Raw genomic sequence first — 12,627 nt, 5'->3', positions numbered from 1 at the left:
GGATTCACAACAGTATTACATCTTAAACAAGAGGCCGATGCTTTGGAGGTTGATCATAAACAGATTAAAATCCCTCCTACTAAACGTAGGAAAGTTAAAGGCTTTGTTTTGTCTCATTTGCTTAGCAAGCGACTGCTCTATCACTCACCCTTGCAAAACTCTAAGAAGGGCACGATGAAAGGAGGATATAGTTCTACTGTGCAGGGAACTGAAGTAGTGGGACCTGAGGGGCGGGCCTACCACAAACAATGATCATTTTAAGTTGGAATGTGTGCAGGCTTGGGAACCCGCCACAATCAATGCCCTGAAGAAGTTACTTAGGGCTCAAGATCCAGACTTAGTCTTTTCTATGGAAACTATAGAGACTGAGAAGAAGAAAGCTATGATGGAGAAGCTATGTGGGTCACTTGGTTATAATTAGTGTAGAGTTATGGATAGAACAAGGAAGCAACGTGGTGGTTTGGCACTTTTATGGAAGAATAATCTTCAAGTCACTGTGTTGGATGCAACATCTGATTTTATTGATGGGAATGTAGTAATTAATGATAAAAGGCTGAGGTTCACAGGTTTTTATGGTAACCTTGTTACTGGTGAGAGGCATCACTCCTGGGAGGTTCTTCATCATCTGTCTCATTTATTACCTAATGAGAATTGGATTATATTTTGTGATTTCAATAAGATTCTTAGGGATGATGAGAAGAGTGAAGGGAGATTACGGCCGGCTTGTCAAATGGAGTGGTTTGGTAGGACAGTGAATGAATGTTTACTTCAAGAAATTAGGTTAATAGGACCTAAATTTACTTGGACTAATGGTACGGTTTCAGAGAGGTTGGATAAGGGTTTTGTTAACCCAAGTGCGGCGGTCTATTTCCCTAATGTACATGTCTTTCATTTGGACATGAGAGCGAGTGACCATCTTTCGCTAATTATTGATGTCCTTGGGGTTGGATTACCTAAGCAGCAGAGAAGCAAAAAAAGGTTTTTATTTGAGAGCTTTTGGGTAAAAGAAGCACAGTGTAAAGACATAATCAAGACTGTGTGGGTTGAAGGAAGTCTGGTGATCTTAGTTCTCGGTTGAGGTGTTGTGCAGACAGGTTACAAGATTGGAATAAGAAGGCAGTGGGTCATGTCCCCAAGAGGATTGTGGAACTGAAAAATTCCTTACAACAATTTCCTCTTGATGTTACAATTGAAGAAGAACGGAGGCAACATGCAACCATAAAAGCTGACTTGGAAAAGTACGTTGAGTATGAGGAGTCACTTTGGAGACAGAGATCATGTATTGACTGGCTGTAGGAAGGTGACAGGAATAAGAAGTTTTTTCATGCATTTGCTAAGGGACGTGGAAAACAAAATAAAGTTGTTGGTGTGTTTGATGAGGCGGGGATTTGGTGTGAAAAGATAGAACACATCCAAGCCGCTTTTGTTTCTTAGTCTTCTAATTTCTATACTTTTGAGGGATGTGATAATGTGGACTTGGTGCTTGAAAAGATTCCTAGGAAGGTCACAGATGCGGTGAATGGTAAACTCTTGCAGAAATATGAAAGATGGGAAATTGAGATGGCCCTGAAGCATATGGGGGCAACGAAGTCGCCAGGTTTGGATGGTATGTCAGCTCTATTTTACAAATATTATTAGTCTGTGGTGGGGGACGAGGTATGTAACTTCTGTCTCGGTGTGTTAAATGAAGGCAAGGAGTTGGGAGACTTTAATCATACATTCATCTCTCTCATTCCCAAAATTTCGAATCCAAAAAATGTTACTGAATTCCCGGCCATCAGTTTATGTTCCATTGAGTATAAGCTTATTTCCAAGGCTTTGGCTAATAGACTCAAAAAGTATCTGCCTAATATCATTGCCTGTACCCAAAGTGCATTTGTGCCAGGAAGAAATATCTAGGATAATGTAATTGCAGCATTTGAGACAGTTCATACTATTCGTACTCAAAAGACGACTACTGATCCAGAGTTGGTTTTGAAGCTTGATATTAGCAAGGCATATGATCGGGTGGAATGGAATTTTTTGGCGGCGGTAATGAGGAAGTTGGGTTTTGTAGATGCGTGGGTGAATCTAATTATGAAGTGTGTGAAGTCTGTATCATTCTTTATTCTCTGGAGTGGACAACCTGTTGGCCTATTTAAGCTTACTAGAGGGGTTCGACAAGGTAACCCTTTATCCCCGTACTTGTTTCTTTTTATCTGTGAAGGGTTATTTGGGTTACTTCACTATGCAGATGAGATGGGTTTGATTGAGGGAGTATGGGTAGCTCCATCTACACCATCGATATCCCACTTATTATTTGCTAATAACAGTTTGCTTTTTGTTAATGCACGATCCGTGATTGCACTTCTCTGAAGCAGTGTCTGTTATTATATGAGTGTGCTGCTGGTTAGAGTATTAATTTTCAGAAATCAACTCTGTCTTTTGGGCCTAATGTTCTTGATCAGATAAAGGTAGAAATTCATAAGATGTTAAGTGTGCCTATAGTGGAGTTTCATGAAAAATACTTGGGTCTCCCCACTACAATTGGTAGAAACAAGAAAGAAGTTTTTAGAAAGATGACTGAAAGATTGGATTTCCATATTCAAGGTTGGCAAGGGAAGTTCCTCTCTAAAGCGGGTAAGCTTGTTTTAATTAAAGCAGTTGCGCAAGTTACCCACTTATTCTATGAGTGTATTCCAATTGCCAATCAGGGTTTGCAAGAAGTTTCAGTCGAAGGTTAGCAAGTTTTGGTTGGGAAAGGAAGGTGGTGCTAGAGGCATTCATTGATATAACTAGGAGAGGTTGTATGGGAAGAAGGAAGAAGGAGGACATGGATTTCGGGATCTGAGAGCGTTTAATCAACGCATGCTTGCGAAGACAGTGTAGAGAATCATTTGGGGTAGAACTTCTTTGGTGAGTGAATTATTGCAAGCTAAGTACTTTCCAAATACTTGTTTCCTTAATTCTACTTTGGGGACTACTCCTTCGGCGATTTGGAGAGGTTTATTATGGGGGAAACAGGTTATTAAAGGTGCCACTTTATGGCTTATTGGCAATGGGCAAAGAGTAAGCATTAAGGGTGATAGGTGGATGCCATGTCCAACAATTTTCAAAGTTCTTTCTCAGTTACATGTTCCTATGGATTGGAAGGTTAATAATTTATTCACAGCTTCAGGTGCTTGGAATGTTCCTTTAGTTTGGTCATTGTTTCTTTCACATGAAGAGGAGATGATCTTGAGTATGCCAATGGGGCTGAGAACTGTTCCGGATAAACTAGTTTGGCATTTTATAAAAAATGGAATCTTTATAGTTAAGACCGGTCATTCGGTAGCTCGTGATTTGCAAGCAAAGAAGCGTCCCTCTATAGCCAGTAGTTGCTCTTATAGGGTTCTGAACTTTGGAGGAAGATGTGGAGTTTGAATGTTCCACAAAAGATCAAGCTTCTGTGTTAAAGGTCTGACCACAACTTTCTCCCATGTGTGCAAAACTTAGTCAAGAGGAAAATTACTTCTAATGCTTCTTGTTGGCTATGTGGTGCTCCTACGAAATTAGTAATCCATGTTTTTTGGGACTGACAAAAAGAAAAAAGTGTTTGGAAGCTTTCTTTCTTGAGTGAAGTATGTAAAACTTGGAAAGAGCCTTCCTTTCTCGATCTTTTCTCTCATGTCAGTAGCATAGCTATTGGAAGTGAACTAGAAACTTTTGGCTTTCTAATTTGGTGGCTATGGAGGAATCATAATTTACATAGGCATGGTGAGAGATTGATGGGTCCAGAAGAGATATTTAAACATGTAGTATGGGATTGGCAGACACAATTTTCTAATTAGGGGGCTGCCAACAGAACGTCTATCCTACCTAAAGCTGCCAGTCAAGAAGTAAGAATCATTTGGCAGCCACCTGCTTTGGACTGCCTAAAGTTGAATTTTGATGGAGCTACAGATTCAAAGAACAGTGTTAGTGGATTGGGAGCTGTTTTTACAGATCATCAAGGCAACTTGAAAGGTGCGTTAACTGTTCCTCAAGTGGGAAACTTGCCTCCAAGGGCAGTGGAACCTTTGGCATTGTTGCACAGTATCAGGTTTGCACTACATGTTGGGTTTGCCAAATTGGAGGTGGAGGGTGATGCCTTAACAGTTTTAAACACTTTGTATGATGATAGTGAAGATCTTAGTTGGGAGGGTCACTTGTTAGATGAAGTTAAACATTTAGTTAAGTCTTTTATAGTTAGTAGCTGGCGATTTGTGAAGCGTGATTGCAACAAGACTGCACATCGCCTAGGGCGGCCTAGCAAAGGAAGCCTTGAAATTAAGCCAACCTTTTCTTTGTTCGGAGTCAAGGCCGAGTTGGCTCCATCATTGTGTCAATATGGACTTTGAGTGTGAAACCTAAGTGGGCATAATTTTCTTCCTGACTTCATTGGGATTGTTGAAACTTTTTGTAACCATTCTCATTGTAATCTTCGTCTATTAATGAAGTTTCTTCTTGATAAAAAAAAAAAAAAAGTTTATCAATTTTATTAGAGATTATTGTTAGATTTACGAGCAATGCTTAATAGACTGCGACAACACTGAAAAACAATAAGTAGAAAATAGAAGAAACACATGAAGAAGAAGAATTAGAATCTAAAGTTGGAAAACAAAGGTTTATTTTATTAAGAGTGAACCTAGACCTAGGGTTCGAGCAGACGGCAGCGTAGCATCCACCATCTCTAGCGTTGGTCTTGGGCCAGGCGCGGTGTTTCTTTTGTCTGGGTTTCTTTCTTAAGCGGTTAGGAGTGTCAGGGACGTAGGCAGAGTGCAGAAGGGCTACGACGTCGGGTTTATGATTTCCGGGTTTGGATATGGCAAACCTTTTCTTGCCGGATTGCGAGCTAAAGTTCGGCGAGTGTAACAAGATCGAGGTTAAGGTGTGGCAAGTAGAGGAAACATCGGTGAAGAGTGAATTGATTCTGCCTCAAATGCGAGCAGACTTCCGGCCGGGTTGGGTCTTCGGCAGTCTCTACTCGGATTGTCTCTACCAGATCTAATGTTATGGTGGACCATTGGCCACCAGAGGGGCGGATGGCAGCAGAAGTAGTCTAGCTAGTGCGGGCTAGGTTATCCTCTTTGCTTTGGATTGGGCCTGAGATTTTAGGCTTGTGTGTAACTTTGGGCTCATGGGCTCCATGCTGTGGGCCAGTGGGGACATGTCTTGCCATCCTCTTTTGTCACTTAGTGATGAAGGTGGACCTACCCTAAGAGGCGGACCTTCTTGGGATTTCAGGTCAATATATGGCCTAGGACCAATCGTTTCGGATCATGACTGCTACGGGATTTGGTAATTATCTGGAATAAGATTGGTTGTCAAGTGGCTTATGGACAAGGAGTTGGTTTCTATTTGTTTGCTAGGAAGTGACGTTTCTGTTGGTACCACAATTGAAGGATTGGCTGATGGGAGGACAGAATATGATTTTTCCCTAGGAGACACGGAGTTTTGTACTATAAGTTCGCTACTATATATATATTGCGAGCTCAAAACAGTCTTGTAAAAAGTTTGCATTTGCTTGATAGAATTTGGGACTTGTCCCGTTTCCTATTCAAGTGCATGATAAACTCTAGCCCATATTTTAGGCTATTGAATCTAGTGAAATCAATATCCTTTAAAAAAAAATGCTAAATAGACCGCATTGAAACTCATAATGGGTTTCATGATCCAATAAGCACATGTGGTGCCCTATTTCAGTAGGAGAAGGCTCTAAATTGTCTTTCACTAGCTAGTATTGTATTTGGTTTCACTAGGAGGTTGCAGATTCATTAGATCAAATTAAAGTGCTCCAATTCGAGCCACATAATTTCATACGACAACAAATCTGAGCATTAGTGACCGAATCATAGTGACCCACTTATACTTGGTCATTAATAGAATAGAATTTTTGGCTAACATTATTCATTGGTCATTAAAATAGTTGGCGCTAGATTTTTTAGAACTCCTGCCTAATTATTATTTCGCAGTGACCAAATGCTTAATTTTAATAGTGACCAGTTTAGGTTTGGCAACCACAAGTTTTAATATAACACTTGCACATAGTGACCAACTAATATATTCTTAGATGTATTTCAAGCGGTGCCTCGTAGTCTCCCTAAGTTATAAGCGCGCTATTCCCAAATTTCACAAAGCGGTCTCTCAAAGATAAATTTTCTGTTCTTCACCCGACTCTGATTCATCTTCTCCTCCACTCCTATTGCGTTCTTCATCTTCCATCTTCTCTTCGGCTCATATCCGCTCCATGCTCAAAGACGAGGTACTCCTCCTCCTTCCTTGGTTTGAATTGTGTGAAATGAGCGCAAGATCCAATGATTTTGAGCGCAAATATATAAATCAAAGATTGAGCCTTAATATATTCATAATGTTTTTTAATTTTGTTTTCGCTGTTTGTTTCTTTACTTTTTTTTTTTTTGATACAATCGTTTCTATACTTTTGATTTCTCTAGCCTTTGCTTGTTTTGGCAATTTGACTCTATTGGGTTGGGTCCCTTGTACTGTTGTTGTGGCCATCTGCCTTCTTAATTGATTCAACCCTTGGACAGAATATATATATATATAATCAAAATGTTATACTTAAAGCTAGTACGGTTCAAGTTAAATAGATTCAGTTCGTCCATTGGTTTAAGCGAGTTAGATATCTTAAAGATCATCAATTTAGCTGAAATTTTGCAGAGATGATCTATACATTAGTACCCAAAAAACTGAACAGTTGAGATGTGGATGTGGATATGAGACCGAAAAGTGACCCTAAACTCTAACCTCGCACTTTAATTTCAGAGCGAGACCTTGTTCTGGATATATATATATATATATATATATATATATATATATATATATATATATATATATATATATATATATACAGGGCCGTTCCAAAGCGGATGTCTGCACTTTATCTGGCCGGACGGAGGCCAGAGGCATCTCAGACAGCTTTTGGGCAGCGATCGAGGTGGGAGGAGATCAAGGTTGCAGGTTTCTGGGCAGCGCTGCAACCACGTCGCCGGTGACTCCACCGACTGCAGACCGGTCCGTCCGGCAAGCCCTGCCGCTCCGCCGCACCCCGAGCCGAGCTGCAGCATCGACGTCTGCACTTTAACGAAAGTGCGGATGTCCTTTTTAGAACGGCTCCATGTGTGTGTCTATATATCTATATATATATATATATATATATATATATATATATATATATATATATATATATAATCAAAATGTGACCAACGGTTAATATTTAAAGGTGCGCAACTATGCCCGCCGCAATAGATACAGCCCCGCATCGCAGTTGTTGTCAATATGAATTTGATAAGAAGAATTTGATTCCCAGCATCTCATGGGCCAGTTCATGTCCCCAGTATCCATCTCTCTCTGTTCGTCTCAAAAATCTTTAAATTCAAACATTCACTCCCTTCAACTTGTGCATGCAGTTCTCCTCCAGATTCCATGATGATGAGCAATTATGGAGGCCGACGACTACTAGTGGTCGACTGTTGCTATTGCCAGACCCAAATCCCGCTACCTTCTGTGAGTCCGATATCCGTCCGCTGCCGCCGCTGCTATGCCAGTACCCGCGTCGCCTCTCCGGGCTTCCCCCGCTCCCCCTATAGTGCTGTACCCTACTATGTCCTTATAAACCCACCACCACACGCCGGCTTCCCCTACAGATCACCAGGACCTCCGCCGAACGTGCACAGGCCGAAGAAGGCCGTGATCTGCGGAATATCGTATAGATACTCGAGCCATGAGCTCAAGGGTGCCACCAATGACGCCATACGCATGAGGCATCTCCTCATCAGCAAATTCAAGTTTCCAGAAGATTCCATTGTCATGCTCACTGGTATGGATTGATCGTGTTCATGAACATTTCTTGTTATATATAATTTTATATTTAAGTGTTATATTGGACTCTTTTGACCATATAAAGGATGAGACTTGAGAAATGGATCTGTTCGAAGCCTTAGGGTAGTTTTTATGAGGAGACAGTTTAGATGAGAAATGCAGTTGGATATCTTGTGAAGTAGATGTTGTATATAAGAAAGCTAATGACATGGTTTAGTTATCGGAGAAGATAAGAGTAGAAGTGTGATTAATTTTTGGGTGATTTTCATCATATTTGGTAAGCTAATTACCAGTGCCTAAATGTAGCTGACTACTGATCTGATGGCTTGATTCAACCATCATTTTTTTTTTTTATGTCATCTTTGAAGAAAATTAAAATACATCAGTTGATGGAAGTTTAACAGTTCCATCTTCCAGCTTGCTATAGATGAACAAATCTTTTACCAATAATTAGCCTGACATACGGTATGGCATATGAAATTTTTGTTGATGATGATATGTTTTGCATGACGTGATGATTTAGATCACGAATGGGCCGGGTTTTTCTTTAGGCTTTTAGGCCCTTGGTTATTGTCATTCATAGTACGTTGCAAGTACTTTAATCACTCGAATCAGTCATGTCTTGTTCTTCAGTCTGCTCATGATCAGGAGTTCACAAAAGGGGTTATCTTCTGCTGTGTCATTTCTTTCAAAATATTTCTTCACCTCCAAACAGAGAAGCTTCCTAATAACCTTTCCCCTTTTAGTATGAAATTATCCTTCTCTGGTAACCAAATGACACTTAAAAATTATATATCCGTCCATCTCAACGAAAATGCTCGCAAATTTGTCTTGATGCGAATCATTTGGCAAATACGAAGCAAAGAAAACAGCCTCTGGTAAATTGTATTTATTATTCTTATTTTCTGATATTTATACTGTTAATTCTTTACATATTTTGTACTGCAGAGGAAGAAACTGACCCATATAAGATTCCATATAAAAGCAATATTAAAGGGGCGTTACGTTGGCTTGTACAAGGATGTCAACCGGGTGACTCTCTTCTGTTTTACTTCTCTGGTCATGGTTCACAGCTGAGCGAGCAGTATCGTGGTGATGAACTTGATGGATATGATGAAACCCTTTGTCCCCTTGACGTCGAAACCCAGGGTATGATTCGTGATGATTGGATAAATGCAACAATTGTTAGGCCCATTCCATATCGGGTCAAGCTTCATGCAATTATAGATTCTTGTAATAGTGGCACCATGCTGGATTTGCCATGGGTTTGCAGAATGGACTGGTAACTGGGTGTAATATGAAGTTATGCATTTCTTGCTTCGCTTTCTATATTTACCTACTTGAATGGTCATTGTCTAAAGTAAGATTTTTATATGTTGTTATCCCTCGTTGATTTAGGGGTGGAAACTATACATGGGACAAGGCATCAGGCGTATGGAAAGGAACAAGTGGTGGAGAAGTTATATGTATCAGTGGTTGTGATGACCATCAAACCTCTGCGGAAACACAATCAGTAAGTTTGACAAAAAAAAAAAATGTCTCGAGTTCAGTAATGTTTATAGCTTCGATTTCCACAACATCTGATTGATGCTTTTTGGGGTTATCCAAGATCCCAGCAACAGGTGTCATGACTTCCTGCTTCATCCAAGCAATCAAGAGTGGACAGGCAGCCACATATGGGAGCTTACTCTATTTTATGCGTAATACCATTCGAAGTGGTGGTGGTGGTGGTGCTGTTACATCTCTTGCCGGCATGCTTCTAGCAGGCGGAAGTGTTGGTGGTGGTGGGCTGAGACAGGTATTGGCTTGCACAACATTCTTTGTATTGGTTTGAAATTTAATGACAGTCGTCGTTATATCAGTATGGGCTTTCTATATAAAAACAAGCTTCATCTGCAAATCAGTCTCATTAGTTTATAAGCATCCGGTTAGTTTCGATTCTCATATATTTATTTTTCCTTAACAATTGCAATTCTTGTCATTTTGTTTTGCTTGTTACAGGAGCCTCAATTAACTGCCAGCGACCCATTCGATGTGTACACGAAACCTTTTGCCCTATGATCTTTTATCTGTCTACACAGATCAACACTTCATCATATCTCTAAATATGTATGTTGGGCTTTAGATATTTATGTTTGCTATCGATAGGATTACTCTCGTTTGTACTGCTCCCTACCTTTGGTATGACTGTCCTCTGTTCCTAAGCTGTTTTTGTTGAAACAGGATATGCATCTGAAATCCCCAGTATATGAAATTGTGAAGTACCTTGTAATTTACTTGTTACTTTTCTGCTCTTAACAAAAGGAAAATGAAATAGGCGAACGCGAATATTCGACATTTTTTATTTCTTTGACACTTCGTTTTCCTATTTCCAACTGGATTTTCTTTCCGAAACCGAAACAAAGAAGGAAAAGAAGGACCCCTCTATATATTTCACATTTGGTGGGCTTTCCATCATATCGAGACCCTTATTTTGTTGTCTTCCCCTCTTGCTTTAATTCTCCTCAAATCCTCCAGGAATCCTTTTCCTTTACCCAAAATTCTCCATTTCGTCTCCATTCTTAGCGATCAAGAGTCAACACCGCCAACTGCTGCCAAGTCAAAATGTTCAACGGGATGAATATGATGGATCCAGAATTGATGAAACTTGCTCAGGAGCAGATGAGTCGGATGTCACCGGTTGATTTCGCCAGGATTCAACAACAGATGATAGCTAATCCAGAATTGATGAAGATGGCATCAGAGAGCATGAAGAATATGAGGCCTGAAGATTTGAAACTGGCTGCAGAGCAACTGAAACAGACACGTCCAGAAGAGATGGCTGAGATTGGGGAGAAGATGGCTAGTGCATCGCCCGAAGAGATAGCAGCCATGCATGCACGTGTTGATGCCCAAGTCAGTTACAAATTGAATGCATCTCAGATGCTCAAGAATCAGGGAAACGCACTTCACAGCCAGGGAAAGTTCAACGATGCGTTGCAGAAATACGTACTTGCAAAGACAAACTTGAATGGCCTTCCATCCTCTAAAGGAAGATCACTACTGATGGCATGCTCACTCAACTTAATGTCATGTTACTTGAAAACAAGGCAGTATGATGAATGTATAAAAGAAGGTTCTGAGGTACTGGCATTTGATGCACAGAATGTGAAAGCTCTCTATCGGAGGGGTCAAGCATATAGCGAATTGGGTCAATTGGAAGATGCTGTCTCTGACCTGAGCATGGCACATGAAGTTTCCCCTGATGATGAAACTATTGCAGATGTTCTGAGGAATGCTAAGGAAAAATTGGGTACAGAGGGCAGTGTGTCTGCACCAAGAAGACTGGTCATTGAAGAAATAACTGAAGAAGTTGAAACCGTCTCTTCTGCCAACCATAGTAGCTCATCTACAGAGTATTCTATGGCACAACCACAGGAAAACAGAGACATTCCAAGGACTCAAATTGCAGCTGACTCTGATGTTCTGTCAAACAATTCAGAGTGTTTGCAGGCGTTAAAAAATGACCCAGCAACAGCAGCATCATTCGATGCTAACAGACAAGGTTCGTCCAAGTATTGCCGTGAAAACTCCTCTGTGAATGTGGCTCATGATGAAGGTGAAAGTAGTTCTCATGGAATATTGCCAAATGTGAGAAGTACTCCTCAGTCGAGCTTCCCTGCCTCTACTGTTGATTTCCAAGAACAAATGAGAAACCAAATGAAAGATCCTGCGATGAGGAAGATGTTGTCATCAATGATGAAGAATATGAGTCCAGACATGTTGGCAAACATGAGTGAGCAATTTGGTTTGAATCTTTCTCAGGAAGATGCGGAAAAAGCTCATCAAGCAATGTCTTCTTTGTCACCAGAGTCCTTGGACAACATGATGCAATGGATGGATAGGATTCAAAGAGGAGTGGAAGCTGCAAGGAAGACAAAGAATTGGCTGCTGGGGAAATCCAGTTTGATTTTGGCAATAGTAATGCTCATTCTAGCAGTAATCCTTCATTGCTTGGGATACATTGGTGGTTAGATTGTGATTATGCTCGTGGTCTTGATCCTTGAAAGATCGATTCAAAGTCCAAACCTCTAGATAATTCTTGTCAAAAGCTAATATGTACCTAGGTTGCTAGTTGTAGAATTTTTTTTTTTTTTAAAGACTTTTTGTAGTTGGGATATGTACTGTAAAAAGAACATGCATTTGCGAGATAAATTTCATTTCCGTGGTTCTGGGATCTATATGGAATTGACTTGTGTAATGAACAATAATTTGTACCCAACCGGTTGATAAGTTGAGTCAGCTGGTAGGATAAAACAGCCTAATTAGGGCAGTCCCTTATAAGGTACTGCCCTATATATGGGAAACATAAGCAACATAGGCAAATGAAAACAGAAACACCAAAACAAATACAAAAGAACTTTACTGAAAAGTAAAAAATACAATGTTTAGGGCTATAGACCAAGCAGATACATCGCTTATTTCAGGGAGAGTCTAGTGTTGCTCAACTGAGATCTAAGTTCTGTTTTGGGGTTGTACTTGTCTTTATTAGAAGTTGTCTTTCAACACTTTTGGATCTGTTTTTTTATGTTCAGTTGGCGAAAAATGACGTTATATTCTGTATTTGCATTTGTTAATGCTACATTTTGAATCTTAGTTTCAAAGTTCCCAAGAGTATCCTATTGTGCTATTCATGCATAGTACAGGTGGAAATTAAGTCAAACTATCTAGATGGAGAATATTTATAGAAAAGGAGATTTTCTGGAACATATGATGATCAGTTTTAAGACTTTGACTGCATCATTGCAT

General features: G+C 40.1%; 2 protein-coding genes across 2 annotated transcripts; both read left to right on the top strand.

Moving 5' to 3' along the window:
- Nucleotides 1-7,353: 7,353 nt before the first annotated feature.
- LOC133718428 (metacaspase-1-like) lies at nucleotides 7,354-10,096 on the top strand. The gene is made up of 5 exons (XM_062145264.1): nucleotides 7,354-7,837; nucleotides 8,788-9,121; nucleotides 9,238-9,352; nucleotides 9,449-9,637; nucleotides 9,841-10,096. Exons 1-5 carry the CDS (start codon nucleotides 7,444-7,446, stop codon nucleotides 9,898-9,900), a joined length of 1,092 nt encoding a protein of 363 aa, XP_062001248.1. The 5' UTR covers nucleotides 7,354-7,443; the 3' UTR covers nucleotides 9,901-10,096.
- Nucleotides 10,097-10,237: 141 nt separating this feature from the next.
- On the top strand, nucleotides 10,238-12,049 carry LOC133718427 (outer envelope protein 61-like). Its single transcript, XM_062145263.1, has one exon. It carries the CDS (start codon nucleotides 10,444-10,446, stop codon nucleotides 11,851-11,853), a length of 1,410 nt encoding a protein of 469 aa, XP_062001247.1. The 5' UTR covers nucleotides 10,238-10,443; the 3' UTR covers nucleotides 11,854-12,049.
- Nucleotides 12,050-12,627: the final 578 nt, after the last annotated feature.

The sequence above is a fragment of the Rosa rugosa genome, chromosome 6 (assembly GCF_958449725.1).
Source record: "Rosa rugosa chromosome 6, drRosRugo1.1, whole genome shotgun sequence".
Classification (NCBI taxonomy): Eukaryota; Viridiplantae; Streptophyta; class Magnoliopsida; order Rosales; family Rosaceae; genus Rosa; species Rosa rugosa.
Note: the sequence above shows the minus strand (reverse complement) of the source record. Positions and strands in the feature narration are given on the sequence as shown.

Bases quoted from the DNA above. Each gene is read 5' to 3' on its own strand.
- LOC133718427 (XM_062145263.1), top strand. From the start codon at position 10,444: ATGTTCAACGGGATGAATATGATGGATCCAGAATTGATGAAACTTGCT.
- LOC133718428 (XM_062145264.1), top strand. From the start codon at position 7,444: ATGATGATGAGCAATTATGGAGGCCGACGACTACTAGTGGTCGACTGT. The intron at 7,838-8,787 runs GTATGGATTGAT...TTTGTACTGCAG, and splicing joins TTCCATTGTCATGCTCACTG to AGGAAGAAACTGACCCATAT. The intron at 9,122-9,237 runs GTAACTGGGTGT...TCGTTGATTTAG, and splicing joins TGGGTTTGCAGAATGGACTG to GGGTGGAAACTATACATGGG.